This window comes from Centroberyx affinis, unplaced genomic scaffold (genome assembly GCF_046629955.1).
Source record: "Centroberyx affinis isolate AG114_WGS23_722 - 3 ecotype Tasmania unplaced genomic scaffold, CSIRO-AGI_Caff_v1 ptg006241l_1, whole genome shotgun sequence".
NCBI classification, from domain to species: Eukaryota; Metazoa; Chordata; class Actinopteri; order Beryciformes; family Berycidae; genus Centroberyx; species Centroberyx affinis.
In genome coordinates, this window is record NW_027283173.1 from 94049 (window position 1) to 110677 (window position 16629).

General features: G+C 42.3%; 2 protein-coding genes across 2 annotated transcripts; both read right to left on the reverse strand.

Annotated features, from left to right (window-relative positions):
* Nucleotides 1-1777: 1777 nt before the first annotated feature.
* On the reverse strand, nucleotides 1778-3986 carry ndufa12 (NADH:ubiquinone oxidoreductase subunit A12). The gene is made up of 4 exons (XM_071512331.1): nucleotides 3869-3986; nucleotides 3180-3265; nucleotides 2730-2817; nucleotides 1778-2075 (listed from the first exon to the last, which is right to left on the reverse strand). Exons 1-4 carry the CDS (start codon nucleotides 3955-3957, stop codon nucleotides 1895-1897), a joined length of 444 nt encoding a protein of 147 aa, XP_071368432.1. The 5' UTR covers nucleotides 3958-3986; the 3' UTR covers nucleotides 1778-1894.
* A 1145-nt stretch (nucleotides 3987-5131) lies between these two features.
* Nucleotides 5132-15409, reverse strand: LOC139638258 (FYVE, RhoGEF and PH domain-containing protein 6-like; the record flags this gene model as incomplete). The annotated part of the gene is made up of 19 exons (XM_071512330.1): nucleotides 5132-7010; nucleotides 7141-7289; nucleotides 7414-7542; nucleotides 7677-7774; nucleotides 7873-7975; nucleotides 8061-8204; nucleotides 8422-8524; nucleotides 8677-8756; nucleotides 9289-9372; nucleotides 9631-9699; nucleotides 9894-9965; nucleotides 10049-10107; nucleotides 10200-10250; nucleotides 10547-10634; nucleotides 10745-10901; nucleotides 11606-11757; nucleotides 14107-14137; nucleotides 14258-14325; nucleotides 15292-15409. Coding segments are annotated over 19 exons (1798 nt in total), but the record flags the coding sequence as incomplete, so codon positions are not given.
* Between the last annotated feature and the right edge of the window lie 1220 nt (nucleotides 15410-16629).

Below are 16629 nucleotides of genomic sequence, written 5' to 3' on the forward strand. Positions count from 1 at the left end.
CAGCAATAACAAAGGCAGAGCGAGAGAGAGGGAGGGAGAGAGAGAGAGAGAGAGAGAGAGAGAGAGAGAGAGAGAGAGAGAGAGAGAGAGAGAGAGAGATTATCTCTGCTCCATTTGCGCAGAAGATGAATCAGACAATGGCTGATCAGCTAATGTAGTTAATGTGATATGACACGATGTCAGCAGCGCAACACAGGAGCCATTCATTCAGTACAATTGGGAAATTTGGGTTGGGGAGAACAATAAACCCCAGACAGGCTTATTGTGATTTGTTGAAAGACTTCATTAAGTTCAAGGATTTGGACCAAAACATTGAAAGTCCCCACTGGTCTCTAAATAAAGACGCTCCTCCTCCAGTCAGAGAGAAGACTGGTGTTCACTGAAATGCTGAGTCAACACAATGCCAGCAGCGCATTCATTTTTTTCCCCCCTCCTCACTGAATTTGGGTGATGATATAGCATGGGTGACAACGGAGCTGACTCCTAGGCATAAATCAAAAGAAAACAATGCCCCCTCTTGGCCATTTCTGCACAGTATTAGAGGGAGGGGAAAAGCTGAGTGTGTGCTGAAGCCTACATTAAAGTCTTCATCTTCTTCTTCTTCTTCTTCTTCCTCCTCCTCCAAACTGACCCCGCGGGGGAAAAGGGACGACAGAGTGATCCTCCTCATTTAACAGCTCCAGATGTCTGCAACCACAATAAAGTCTCAACCAGCAGCAGAAGAAGAGGAGTGCTGTATCATCCTGGCATCATATCAAAACTACACATTCCTACACATCATTTCAAGAAGTACATTATTTTCAGCCCTTTGCAGTTTGATTTTCTGCTTTTGGACACACAATAAGCAGAAACAACTCCTCCAACCAGCATAAATTAGCAGGGTTCAGTGCAAAATACTCAAAATATGCTAATCCACCATTAAAGCCATGCCAGTATTCAAGAGCTTTGGCACCTCACCTCTCATTCTGCAGCAGTCCCAGATGAGCGCCGTGGCCCAGGCTTGTGTTTCAGAGGGACTGGGGCTCTGGCACTGAGTCACAGCGAGTGCTGCGGCCAGTCACTTCCTGCTGCTCGCCTCACACACCCTGACGCACCGAGCACTTCAGCGCCCAAGCCCTCGAGGCACCTCGGTGTGAAATATTGCATGTTGCAGCCTTTCCCTCAGCTCAGCATAATCCCACAGTGATTAACAGGCACACATGACACAGAGACGCTGTGTTGCAAGCTCACTGTAAGACAAAAACACCGGGCTCAGTCTCTGCTGCCTGTTCTGATAAATACTGTCTTCATATAGTAGAGTTAGGCTGCAATATCAGTGCTGTATATAGAGCCAATATTGGTATTTTATTAGAAATCAGATCTGGTCTGGTCCATGTCGTCCACCTCTGATATGATGCATATGATGCAGTTTGATTGATTACATATTTATTGTAGAATTCATCAATATTACACTGGTTGTCTATGGGAACACCTTAATATGAATTCTAATGCAACATTTCGTGTCCCATGATCTAAATCCTGTTTCAGATGCTTTTCCAGCCGGCCAATAATACAATTCTTGGGCAGACACTGAATTAGCACTAATAGAACACTAATTGTTTGTTTTTTGGCATAAAAATGTAACGATACGGAATATCGGCACAAAATATTGTCTATCGCCAGCTTCAGTCCAGTATCAGCCTTCAAAAAGCCATATGGATCAAACCTTACTTTGTAGTTCCCAAAAACTCTTACTTAAAAAAAATAACCCTGATAATTTATAGTCACAAATACTTCACACAAAGCCACTCCCACCATAAACATCTGTATAGAGATTTTATTCAGAGAGCAAGTTGGATATCATAATTTACAGAGAGGGAAACTGAAGTCGTGGTCAGGTGGGGTCCCGGCGGGGTCACTGGGCCCCGGTCTGGGGTGGTACCCACTCGTGGATCTTCTTGCGTGTAGTGGAGTAGGGCACGTACTGCTCGGAGGTGCCGCTCACGTTGAACTGGTGCGTCTCGGCCAGGAACTTCTTGGGCACCGGTGGATGTGTGGTGGGGGGGTCGTCTGTCATACAGTGCAGCCAGCGATGCCTGGACAATGAACAGTATGTATATAAGTACACATAATATATATATTTCTCAGAAAGGCTTTAGAAACATAAGATAAGATGAAACTTTGATGAGGGCTGTGGAGAAATTGGGTTGTTGTGGCAGCAAATATTTTAAGATACAGCAAAGAAACAAATAGCAAACATAACGCAAACACAATTACAACTTTAGAACTTATTAAGTAAAAATTTCATGGATGAAAAGTATGAAAATTTAGCATGTATGAGGGTGTGCAAAATAAATAAAATACTTAAAGAAAAATGAATAAAAATACATACCAACAAGATGCATGTAGTAAATAAATATGTATGTAATATGTAGTAAAAAATATCCAGTATGAAAATAAATTAAAATGTATGAAAGCATAACATTGATAGTAACAGTTGCCATGAATAGTTATTGGGCCAGTTTTATTCGTCGCACAACTCAGCTTTGGGTGCTGACCCCTTCTTTGAAAAACAAGGGCTATAACATGAGGACACTTACTGATGCGTGTGAAATTGTTTCTAACTTTAAAAAAATGAATAAGTTCCAATATAGAATCTGTGCACCCTGATCTCCATGCAGTAAAGCAAAGATTCACAGAGTGCTTTGGGCACCACTTGTATTAATTGTACACTAAAGTGCAGGTCTTACCATTCAGCCGGCACCATGCTGCCATCCACCTCCCACATGGTGTTCTTTCCATTCATCTCTGTGGTGTACAGCACCCAGCGGTGCCTTCCTGAACACATGGGGGCAGAGATAGAGTTGGTCTCAGTGAGTATTGCAGATCACACATTGACACACATTAACATATGGCAGATGACAACCAGTGTCCACCAAATTACATATGAGTCACTCTATGCTGGCGTGAAGCTGTTACAGATTTATCAGGACTTCATGGGAAATCATTCTCACCAAAGATTTGGACTCAAAAACTAACATGACATCAGCCAAAGTTAAAAAAACATTGGCCAGATCCGGGCACAGTTTGTGTTTTTTCCCAAATGCCAAATCATAGAGTGGGTGTCTGGATTTGACCACTGTTAAATCTCTCTCACACACACACACACATTAAGGAGATTTTGGCAGTTTTGCTCTCACCAAAGAAGTAATGCTGGTTGTCCTCATAGTATTTGTTTCCATACTTATCGGTGCCGATCAGGGTTCCTGTCTTCACATCATTGGCCCTGCCAACAAAATGGCATTGTAACAACAATGATGCAACATTCTGGTCAGCATAGTCCCAATACGAGCCGTTCACTCTTGGAGAGAAATTCTGCTAAACGTCATTTTAAAAAATCTGGCATATAATGTGGACTTGCTTATCGGCAAGGGTACATGCTCCATAAAGTATGACTCAGCATGTTCTCTGAATCATTAGGCGACCCTCTTCAATTCGGCATACATATAATCCACCAAACAGCACTTTATTGCAATAAAATGTCAACTTTTAGAATTAGTTAGCCTGTTATTCCCACAATCTTCTTCCACCAAAATACATGGAGGGCGACAGAAAGCAATGTAAACCAAGAAATTTTACTGAAATAAACATTGCATGGTGAATGACATGTATGCCTAATTCACCAAGGAGCGAATTTGTCGAATTTGTCACCGACTGATGCACAACAAGTTAACGTTAACCTTAACCAGCTGGCTAACGTAGCTAGCAAACGGCTAACTTAGCTCTAGTTGGAACACCAAGGGACACACGTATCTCCTGTCTTATTCCGCACTGGTAGTTATAATCAGTGGCTTAACATATAACCAAAAAAGCACTTAATAAAACTGACCTGAATAGCTGAACAAGAAAACCACGCACTCCACCATGACCTCTTAGTTGCCCCAAAGCCCTTCGGACAATGTTCGCATACTCCGCCATCTTTAGACGGAACTATTATCGCGACGGACCGTTCCGCGTGTAAACATGTCCGAGTAATACAATATTTACCTGTCTGTGATGCCTTATGTTCCACATAGGAATAAAAGGGTATACGGTACTACTACTACTACTACTACTACTACTATTACTACTACTACTGCTGCTAATACTACTATTAATACAACTATTACTGTAAGTACTAGCCTACTACTACTACTACTACAACTATTGCTACTGCTAATGCTACTATTACAAACACTAATACTATCACTACTCCTGCTAAATTACCGCTTCTACTACTATAAGGTACTACAGTATTACTATTACTATTACTGCTACTAGGTCTATTACTACTGCTCCTCTCAATACTGTTACCAGGCTTACTACTGGGCCTTCTACAACCACTACTCCCAGTACTCGCATTGCAATACTTGCATTGCATTACAAATACTTATGGCTATTCTTTATGAATGATTCACACTAAGTGTGAAATGTCTTAAACCACATCAAAACCTTTTGAGCAGGAAAAGACTCGTCAAACAATAAGGTGGTTTAATTAATAATGAAAGACTAAAGAATTATTGTTGTTCCTCATAGGCATATTGTCTATTTGCTCGCCCCCCTCCACAGGGAGGTCAGAGGTCAGATACAGAGCAGCAACCCTGGAGCTGGTGAGTATTCAGTGTGTTGCTCAAGGACACTTCAGCAGGCCGGTTGCTTGCTGTCAGAGAGGCTTGAAGTCACGTTCTCCGGCTGAAGGAGTTTCCCTGCTCACTGCCCAAGAGATCTAACACGGTCCAGCGTCAGTCCGGAGGGAGGGAAGGGGGAAATAAAGCATAAACCCCACCGTGAAATGCAGAGCTTTGATACATGAGTCACCCATGGAATATGCTTTGTCTCTCCAGCCTTTGATCACTAGCTCAAAGGGAGAGACCCAGACTTAACCCAGACTAAACTCATGCATGCACACAGATGCATACGACAGCCACTTGAACTCCTCCTTCCCACACACATCAATCTGCGCTATGAAATTAACTAGTGACAGTGGTTTGGGATTATGGGTCCGCTCCACAGCTCATTGGTTTTCCTCCCTTGAAGTCACAAAAACAGGAAAAAAAATACAGGAGGACAAGATATTGTTTTTTTTTCTTTTTTTATTAAAAACTGTTGCCTGACAGTTCTGAATCATTTATAGCAGACTCTATAACTCTGAATAAAGTGGAGATGTTTACAAAGGGTCACTGTTAATGAACAATCACAAGGGATGGAAATAATGCATGCTTGGTAGCCCCCGACTAGCACTCTCAGTTTGCAAAATTGAGAGTGCTTCAAAATTTGAATGTGGCATAATTGAGTACTGGCTGTTTCATTCCTTCACTAGATTGGGATTCTGGATTCTCCATCGACTTAATTGCCATGATGGGGTAGTGCAATTTATGGCAATCTCATTAGTACAACTGAAATACAAGAGGTAACCCTGAAGAAATGGACTATATTGAATAATTAGTGTTTGTAAAATTGCAGAACCAGAGTAGCCTGGCTAGAAAGACTTAGAAAGTGAGTAGTCATGAAAACTGGATAGCTAAATTTGTCCTTATTCATATGAACACTTTCAAACAGAATACCTATACTATTGCGATTTATCTCATAACAAGAGATATAAGGCACATTGTGTGTAAAAAACAATCTTCGTAGTTAGTTCATATTTTTTTTTCTTGCTTTTGAACATTTCCTCAGAAATATAGTTCATGCATACTTTCCACAGTATCTTCTCTAACAAAAAAAGACGACCTGCTCCTTTCCTGTAAGCAGTTCTCTTTTAAATGGTCTAATTAAATACAATTAAAAAAAGAATGGCTTTGATAGAAACATATTTCCTAACAACCCCCAGTTACAAAACAAGTGGCAGCCTGTGCTTTTAAAACCATTATGGCAGATAAAATAAATCAAGCTCCTCCTACGCTTCCAGACAGAAAAATGTACAATTCTATATAAATATTAGCTCTCGGCTTTGACATAAAAAGGGTCAATGTTGCTCTTCCACTTTCATATACACAGTATTACCCATGGGCCACTTCTGATGTGGCTGGACAGGCAAACAAAAATACATTTGAACTGCAGTTAAAATATCTACATTATTTATGACGTTTCCAGTTTTCTCCAGTATGTTGTTATACCCATGATTTAAATGTTTGGTATTCTAAAGTCTAAAAAAAAAGATATGAACAAAATCTCTTATCCAGAGAGATAAACCTCAAGAGCAGAACATCAACTTCCCGTTTCTTTGTAGAAGCCTGTTTTTCACAGTAAAATCCAACCTTGTTACATCATTCGACACTTATACTTTGCAACATGATTCAAATGAGATATCTTGCCATTTTGAATATTTTACAAGGTTGGGTGTGGTTTTTCAATTTCATCTTAATTTTGCTTGACCGAAATTGTAGATTTTAACACTACAAGGAAGAGTAGGCAATATCAGTATGCTTGAATGAAGACTGATTGCATGATCTGGCTGGGACAGACTGTTCTGTATATTTTGTTTCACACTAAAGTGATTCCTTCATTCGTTCGCAGTAAAAAAAAATCCTTCCCAGACTCAAGACTTTATAGGATTCCCAAGGGCTGTAAATGGTCCTGACATCTATTTTGTGACACTTCCACACACATGCTTCTGGACTTGACCTTTGACCCTCAGCTGTGACACATAACCGTTTCATCTCGGGCTTGAAGCGAACAGATCCACCATTAGCTCCGCTGACAATGCTGAGCATCAGTAGCTGTTACAGACAGAAATATGATTAGAGAGCAGAAACAATCCATTGTTCTTTGAGGGGAAAACAGTCTGGTTTCCTCCTAACTGGCATTCTGCAATGGGTATCTCTGTAGAGTAGACAGTTCATCTGGAGTCCTTCCTGAGCTGGTGACCCTTGACCTGTGATCCGGGGTCATAAGTTGCCTATCAACTGGCTCCAAGGCTGTGGTGCAACTTCACTGCTACTAAAGGGGATTACTGTTCGAGAATCATGGCCTCTTGGAAGGCTTCGATCCATCTAAAGACACAAAATGTACAACAGAAACATTTGCTACAATTAGAAGAAAACACACACATTAAAGCAAACAAAAGTCTCACCGCAAGGCTTCAATATAATTTAGGTTTCATTTTCTGTTCCAGTCTGATACCTCTGTGCAGTGGGGATGTCGTCAGCTTTAAAAATGTAGAACAGGGTGTTTTTGTGGTACAGTTTGAACTGCAGCTTCTGAGCCGGCCCGTACTTCTCCTCTCTCAGGAAAAACCCCAACAGAGGCTGACTCTCCAATGCTGCTACATCCTGAAGGGACAAAATACATATTCAACAAAAAGACAGGAAGGCCACATAGAGCTCAGAGATACAATAACTCAAAGTATTATGTAACACAGTCTGAGTGAGAGCATGCCCTTGTGGAGCGAAATACCTCGCTGGCAGCGTAGGTGTACAGCACTTTATTCTTGATGACAAACCACAGCCTCTTCCACTGCTTCTTGTTGCCCTTTGACCGGTTTAAGTAGCCGCTCATGGAGGAGTTCTCTGTGTTGGCAGACACCTACGACAAGAGCGCGAAAAGAAGTCACATCATATTTCACTGCCACCTCAAAGATGAAACAACTTGCCAAGTTAAATCCCAATCAGGTAAAGTGAACATCCATCACATAGCTGGAAATTTAGATCATTCCCCACCTCTTTCAGTGCAGCAGGAATCTTCTTCTGTTTTCTATTAAAAGAGAAGGCTCCAGATTTCCCGATAGGAGAAACTGATGTCGAGGCACAACGGTCACCTACAGAAAACAAACACACAACAATGAACGACACGTCTCCCACAGGTAATTTATTTATTACAGACTTCCTGTAATGACTGAAATCACTTGTGACATACTGTTCTCCTGTAGCTTGGCGAAGCAGTGGTCACACACGCGTGCTGGCTGGTTCTTCAAGTACTCCAGATAGTACTTATTGGCGGAGCAAGCCTGACACACCACCTATCACACAGACATAGAGGAGGATTACTTGAACAATGTAATGTAGTAGTACTAGTAGTAGTAGTAGTAGTTGTAGTACTAGTACCTTGCCACAGGCTCGACAGTGATGCCTTCTCCAGGTGAGGGTGAATTCGCAAGTGCAGATCATACACATGGTGGCCCTCAGGTCTGGGATCCAGATTGGAGCCTTCGAGCCCAACGGGGCCCCGCTGTCCCCGAGACCATCAGCCTGAGGAGAGAGTGAGAGAGTGAGAGAGTGAGAGAGAGTGAGAGAGAGAGAGAGAGAGAGAGAGAGAGAGAGAGAGAGAGAGAGAGAGAGAGAGAGAGAGAGAGAGAGAGAGAGAGAGAGGGGTAACATGGATGTATATAGGCTTACATTAATACTCATAGCTCACATAACCTGTGCAAACAGCACATACACACACCCACACAGACTTAAGTGTTACCTCCTCCTGACTACGGCTGGATATGAAGGTTATCTTCTTCTTTGTGTAGTCATCTATGGCCTTGGCGATGGCCTCCAGCCACTCATCTCTCTCTGTAGCCGAGCTGCAAGCACAGAATACACCAGAACCCTCAGCAACCAATAGGAGGCAGCCTGAATCGACTACAACCAATCACAATTATCATCATCAACGTTATCGCTCATATTGTGCTAACTTCAGTGTGTCTAAGTGTCAGTTGCTAAAGTGGGTGCTGACCTGGCAGACAGGATAAAAGAGCGCTCAACGCTTTCGATGTTCAGCTCGTTCTGATAGGCCTCCTGGCTGGGCTTACTCACCTGGAAAACACACCAAAAAAGCTCAGTGACTCATAGCCTCAAGGCATCAATAATTTACTCAAGCCAATGTTGCAACATAAAAAGTTTTCATCAGAGCAAAATGCGATAACAATACACTGGAGTTAGGACCAGGAGCGTTCAGTTACGGGGAGGCGTCAGTCATGATTGCATTAACAATACTATAACATATGCTTCTTCAATAACCAATTTTAAAGACATTAATGAACACTATTGAATGCATAGGAATGGGTATTAAAAACATCCGTACGAAAACACCAAATAGATGAGTTGAAATTACAATAGAAAACAAATTGCTATCAAATATTAAAATACAGTACAGCTTCTAACACAAGAAAAAAAACCTATATAAATCCATATCAAATGCACATTTAGTGAGAAATGGATTGTCTACATAATAGCTCAAGACAAAGTAAAAAACCGAAGGTTTCAAATCAAAATCGACATTAAGACTGACTGAAAATGACCATGCTTCAAATTCAAAAATAGTGTCTGTTTGCAGTGTCTCTCTCACCTTCATCCCAGCCAGAGAGAGCATGCTGTTGAGTTTATACTGGCCTGACTGGACGGGAGTGGTGTACATGAGTGCATCATTAAACTGGAGAAACAAAGAAACAAACCACTTAAAAAAACACAGCCTGCTTTAAATAGACTATTCTCTAGATGAAAACATTAACATCAGTGTTCAAAGTGGAAAGTAAGTGGTAGCTGCTACTGTAGACTAAGAAATTAACTTCACTTTGTGAGGATAGACAGGAGAATGGAATGTGAAAGCGCAGCGTAAGCTGGGTGCAACGCTATGCAAACACAGTTCATAGACTCAGTTTTCCGGGCCAGTGCTCCACTTATCACTCACCAGGAAGAACATCCGGGGCTGCATGACCTTCCTAGACAGCTTCATCAGAGTGCCCTCCTTCAGAAACACCTGAGTACGGAAGACAAGACAAGTCTAAATGGACTGGGTTTATGTGGAGTCCAGTGGCCGCTTCATAATAATAACTTTGGGACATGAACCTTGCTTTGGGTAAGATGTGAGGAACACTAACAAGTCAATCTAGTGGAACAATAGTAATAAATTCATAGTTTGGTTTTGGTAATAGATATTTTTTTGCTACTTACCCTGCCTGGCTGAACGATCTCATGGTGGCCATTCAGACTGTACTGAATCTGCATCAGCTTCTGAAAGTTATCCTAAAACAAATATGAGGCAAGAAGTGAATGTTAAGTAGATCTTCATTGCAAAGCTAAGAGATGTTAACTGGATGATTTCTTACCCCTTGTTTCATAATATCATTAGCATGGTTGGCCACTTCCTTCACGATGCCCAGAGCAGCTGCATGGAGAGCAAAGATGAAACACAGATATTGAAGTAGCGTTTTCACTTTAAAGATCCAGGCATTTGTGATGAACACAGTAGCGTCTAACCTTGTGTGTCCTTATAATCCTCAGAGTCCTCAGGGAGATTCTTCAGGTAATCTGGAAAAGAGCAGAGAGGTTTCACAGGATTACTGAAATCTGTTATGCAGAATCTGACCCACTGTCAAAAGATATTCCACAGGTTTCTGTTACTGCGTTTGTCCACTGGGGGCCAGTGTAGCACCACAACACTAACCATGCCTAAATAGAAAGACCACACTTCAGCTCGAGTTTGAATTCACGTGCTGCCAATAAAACAGTGGCATGACTGATTAAACTCTTGACCTGTAGTGAGCAGAGGCTGGTAGGAGGAGAGACGGAGACAATGAGAGAGCGTGTAACGAGAGTGTTTTTACCTGTGAGCAGCAGCTGGTACTGAGGGATTCTCTGGACTGGTTTCAGCAGGTAGTGTTTCAGAGCCAGGCTGGCACATCTTGGACTCGTCTGAGACAAAAACCACAAAGCTGTCATTCACACACACATACTAAAGCTTCAAAACAATGAGAAATGGCGTTTAGACCAAAATGTGATATTAAATAGTCTCCCAGCTCTACCTCGAACTCTCGGACAACGGCGGCGAACCCGGGGTTTTTCCTGCACTGTTCATCTAGCAGGGCCACGTTGTTGTCGAACTGGCGGATGTAGGTGGAGTACATCTTCAGATACGGCCCCTTCTGGACGAAGATGTCCGACAGCCTCTGGTGATCGCCCCTGTGACCAGACAGACAACAATGTAAATCAAAAGGTCTCAAAATGTAGGTCAGCTAGGACCTCCAGTTGGTGATCCTCATATGGCAAACGGCCAAAAACAGAAACAAACACAAGTTACATTTTCAGAGAAGCATTACTTTGTTTTTTCTTCCTTAAAATACCTTATCATCGTATAACTTACTTACTACTTAACTTATACTGTGATAAGATAAGAATAGATTAAACTTTAACGATCCCTGTGGGGAAATTAGGCTGTTGCAGAAACAAATAGTAACAGGACACAGCAAAGAAAAATACAATACATAAACATGGACTTGAAAATATTTAGTAGGCATGTACAAATGAAAGTATGAAAAGGTATTGATTACAGCGTTGAGAGAGTGAGCAAAATTGCAACAGTAGCAGTGGAACTAATTGAGATAAAGAAAAAAAGTACGAGAATATGCCAAATAATAATAAATATGTGCCGTATTAAATCATGACAATACAAATATATAGTATGAAGAAAACAATAAGTGAAATTACAGCATATATATATAAATGATGTTGTACACTGTGATTTTGCATCATAAAGTTTTATGTCAGATGAAAAATGTGGTAAACTCTATTCCGCAAATTAAAAGGTTTACCCTCCACTTCATCCCTAGTGACAATAAAGGAGACTACAGTGTTGTGTCTGTGTGTGTGTGTGTGTGTGTGTATACCAGTGGGCCACCCTCTCCTCCAGCTCCCTCAGCAGGTCTCTGTTGAGCTGGTAGAGCTGCGGCAGGTAGTACAGGATCTGGCTGAGGATCCGCTCATCCACCACCGGCTTCCCATTTTGACGAGTTGCCTTGGCAACCGCATCCCGAAAGTCCTGCAGGGACACAAAGGGTGAATTCTGACGTCGTCTCTCACACACTCTCAACACACACACACACACACAGCTGGACAGGGTGGGGTGACACGGCATATACGTGACAGCATATTGCCGCAGATGAGGAACACCTGGTTATCACCTCATAAACGTGTCCCCCCACCTCTGCACGTAACTCTCAACACACACACACACACACACACACACACACACAGAGCTGAGTCAGCACTTTGACACTGTCTGGAGTGCCAACACACACATCCACCTGGAAGGAAGTGGAGAGGCCACGCAGGATTCAAATGTCCCAGCTAACATGCGCTCACTCACACCCTGAACCCGTTCACACACAGCACTAATGTTACAGCAGCATGTAGCAGACAGAGTACATATACTATCAGTAATGTCTTCTAAATCTCTTCTTAAATGTCATTTTTTATAGACTTATGTTTTTTATCCTATTATTTTTAATATTATAGTGTTTCTACTCACATATTCACAATTTTTATGTTGTAGTGCTTTGTTTACATTTTTTACTACTACTTATTTCATGTGTATGCTCTGTGCTTTTATTTGGTTACTAAAGTACTTTAAGTAAGTTTGATACAAACAAAATCAATTATTATATTAGGTAATACTTTACTTGAAGTACATTGTGATGCATTGCTAGCAGATTATAAACCCATCATAAGCATAGAAAAACGTTTTTGCAAACTAGGCTAATCAAATATCAGAAAATAATGTTCATTTAATATCATGTCATTAACTATACAGTCGCACCATAAATCATTCAACCCCGTACAGTTTTACACATTGGGTTTATTATGTCATGATATGATTATAATAATTATTATGTGCTCACAATGTGCTTATAATGTGTTTTTGGTGCCTTATGAGCACCACTTCAAATTAAGTGTTACCTTATTATATGACACCATGGTCTTAGGCTACAAAATCAAACCAAAAGGGGGATGAATGGAGAATTAAAAGGTACACATCAGACGGATGGCTTGACTCAAGCATACTTAGCAACCCACGCACCCACCTGCACACACACACACACGCACACACACACACTTAGCTAAGCATGTGTGTGTCTGGAGGTGCACTCTGTGGCCTGAGGAAGCAGCTGCTGTGCGGCCGGGCCAGCCGTGGATAGTGAAGAATGCGATCTGACCTCTTTTCTTGAGACAGAGCTCCCCGCCTCTCCCTCCCCCGTCAGCCACAGGACAGTGTTTTAAGCTAATCCTGTGGTGGTTTCTCTAAAGCCATGTCTGAGACAGCCAGACAGGTGGACCCTTGACCCTCGGTGTCGGTTGGCTGCACTCTCTCATCTGGGCTTCCCCTAAGGACAGACCCTGTTCTGGTGTATATTTCATAAACAAGAACACCCGAAAAATACAACTTCCTTTAACCAATGACACACCTAACAGATATAAACAAAAGACCTGAAGAACTTCAATATATTGAAAGCGTTGCAAGAAAACTTTTTTGTTGGTATTTTCATACTTGCTGTCTAGGTGTCAATTTTATGTATCTTGGGTCCTTTCAAAACACTTTCAACAATACATGGATTATGAAAAATAATATTCTACCAAATATCAAAGTAAAGTGTATCTCTTTATTCCAGTACAAGCTCCCTCATAAGTACGTCTAAACTCACCAGGCAAACAGCGCAGCTCGCCTCCCCAGAGCGACGCCAACACTTTACTGATGACAGGTTAATAATCTCTCTTTCTCACTCACACTCTCTCCCTCTCACACACACACACACACACACCCTGCCAGTGTCCCCAGTGATGGGACAGATCAAAGGACCTAATCCCTGGCTGTAAGCATGGGTTTACCTGCTCGCAACCGCGGCGCCGCAAGGAAGAGGAAAAACTACAGCGCAGCATCTTTAAAAGCCGCGGCTCTGGAATCAACTGCATTATTCAACTCCCTACAAGCACTTCAGCAGAGAAGTTGCAAGCCGAAGCTCCTCATTAATTCATCTCCATCCCTAGGAGAACGCTTTGATCACCACTCAAAACAATTGCAGTGTCAGTGGGGATAACAAAACATGCGTTTGATTATGTTAAGTTAAAACACACAGACTGGGAAGAAAGCACTTAACCATAATGCTCCACTATTGTAAAAACAAGTTACATAGATTTCCCTTCAATAAGACAGTCTTAAGAGGCATAGTTCACAACTAGTGATTTTCACTAAATCAAATTTCCTTCAGTAAGACTGTTTTAAGAGTCATGGTTCACAAAGTAGTGATTTTCACTAAATCAAATGTCAATAAGACAATCTCAAGAGACATACAGTACTTCACAACTAGTAATTTTCACTAAATCAGACACTTACTATGTGAAGAAGCTTCAGGACATCCACAAACCTGTTGAAAGAACAGAAATACACGAGTAAGACAAACATATAAACTATGTCTTGACTATTTAGCATGCATGCAGCTTGGGAGCGACATCATGCGTTACTGCTGCAGAATCAAAGCACTCACACTTTCTCGGAGCTCATGATCTCCTGGGCTATGTGCACCACCTTCTTCCTCTTCATCTCGTCCTCTTGCTGGGGGAACAGACGGACAAACAACAGTCAGGCGATGCCACAGAGACGCCACAGCGACAGCCTTTTCACACACGTACACAACACTCGACTATTCACTTACAGGGTCACTGCAAACCACCATGATCACTCGGTCCTGCTTTACCTATGTAAAACCATAGGGAATCGAGTTGTTCAGCCTTCCAAACAACAGCTCATCAGGACTGCGCCCGAAAGTAGAGCAGCAACTTTGCATTTCTCCCTCTCCTCTCCCCCTCTCTTTCTGATTGTGTGTGTTGGGGAATGGTAATGGGGCGGTCTCTCGCTGCCTTAATTTGGACAGCGGCCTTGCCCCTGCTTGACTGAAAGGGCCTCCTGGTCCTATCAGTGCCGGAGCTTGTGATACCCTCCAGCTTTTGAGGGGTATCAGACACAGGCGCTGATAGTATCATAAAGAGGGTCACACAGGACAAAGGGGAAAAAAAACTCTTTCGGCCATTGAGGGAGCTATTCCTGAACCCTAAGCCCTTCTGTGTCTGCCTACCCCCCCCCCCTTTCAAAACACACACACACACACACTTCTTGAGGGCTTTGACAGGCTGGGCACTCTGCAGAGCATGCACACACACACCATCTACTGTGTACTGGCTACAATGACAGCTCGGCCTCTGGCAGTGACATTGCTAAACATTACACTCTCTTGTGGCTCTGCTTCAACTAGCAAGTTATCACCTATTAGACAGCTACTACATTGCTTTCTCATGACTGAATTACCTTTAAATTTGAGCGTGTGTGTTTTAGAGTGTGTGGGTGTGGGTGTGTGAGAGAGAAGAGAGAGAGAGAGGAGAGAGAGAGAGAGAGAGAGAGAGAGAGAGAGAGAGAGAGAGAGAGAGAGAGAGAGAGAGAGAGAGAGAGAGAGAGAGAGAGAGAGAGAGAGAGAGAGAGAGAGAGAGAGAGAGAGAGAGAGAGAGAGAGGCGGGGGGTGGTTACCTGTCGGTCTGCCACGTCCAGGTGCTCCTTACTGGAGGTGGAGCTGTTGTCCTCTTCATCCGAACTGTGGACCTCCTCCTCTTCCTCAGAGTGGACTTCATCCTGCCTCAGCCAGCCACTGGTCGCCAACACACCAAGACCACACATTCAGCACAACAAACAGTAACGGCATGACAGTAAGAGCAGGATTAAATGGTGCACACGGCAGGATTTACCCTGGCTTTCAAAGAAATGGTGTAATTGCGTGAATGTGAAACAGGGCGGTGCTGAAGAGGAGCATGTGCGTTCAGCGAAACCCTCCCTGGATAAATAAAGGTTTAAGAAAGGTCATGTTACCAGCAGTGTTGGTTTTGTGCAAGAGGGGAACTTGATAACTTGAACACACAATAACCTTTATTAATGAAAGCAAGGCTGTGGGAACCGACCCCTAAGGAAATATTTAATTACTTTGCATAACAAATAATTTCATCACTTCACTTTCACTGTTAAGAATTTAAAATCCCTGCTATGAGATAAAGCAGTCAAGACAGCACAATGACAGACACAATGTAGGCTATCACTTTATACTATAGGTGTATACAGCACACTCTACAGTGAACATTTTGAGGCAACCTAGATGAGCAATTACACCAAAGACAATTACAAGCTATATTTGTTCACTGTTCCTTCTGTCCCACTATATTATCTACATTGATTTTGACACATTTGCCAGCCTTCATTCATATTGAACGCAATAATGTTCATCACTGCTTCAAAACAGCTGTCTGTGTATTGCAGCCTTACGATATAATTGCTATCTTCTCCATTGTTGTCTGTCACTGTCTCTCTATCAACCCTGTTGCTGGCAGCAGGACAACATGCTGGCTCTGCACTACCCACAAGCAGTCTTGTCTGCCAGACTAGCACAAGTAGCAACATGTGTTTGTGTGTCACTAATGTTTTGATCTGAGCCTCATAGTCTTTATGCTAGAGCGCAACACTTTGTATGATTTGACAGACGGCTCCCTGATGCGGGGATGGACTGGAACTTCAAAAATGAAGGGAGGACTGTCAGTGTCTTGGTTTCGAGTTCAAAAGTAGATTTATCCTTGAATCTGTGTACTTGTCCTGACCGACTATTTCTATGGCAGCACCTACACAATGCTGTCTACAGTGCGCTTACGTGAGTTTGTAGGACGTTGCACTCTTGTCTAGATGTATGATAGTTACAGGACACATACCGTTCTCCCTCAACACCCTGATAAGAAGGGTACTGGTGAGGGATAAATATTAGATGGGAATTTACAGCCATGTGGTGCATTAATAAAGATTGAATGACTCCAAAATTATTTTCCTCCA

What these genes read in the sequence shown, in the direction of transcription:
- ndufa12 (XM_071512331.1), bottom strand. Translation starts at nt 3,957, where the DNA reads ATGGCGGAGTATGCGAACATTGTCCGAAGGGCTTTGGGGCAACTAAGA. An exon ending in CAACCAGCATTACTTCTTTG is followed by an intron (nt 2,818 to 3,179) that starts GTGAGAGCAAAA and finishes CCATGTGTTCAG; the next exon opens with GAAGGCACCGCTGGGTGCTG. An exon ending in AGCATGGTGCCGGCTGAATG is followed by an intron (nt 2,076 to 2,729) that starts GTAAGACCTGCA and finishes TTCATTGTCCAG; the next exon opens with GCATCGCTGGCTGCACTGTA.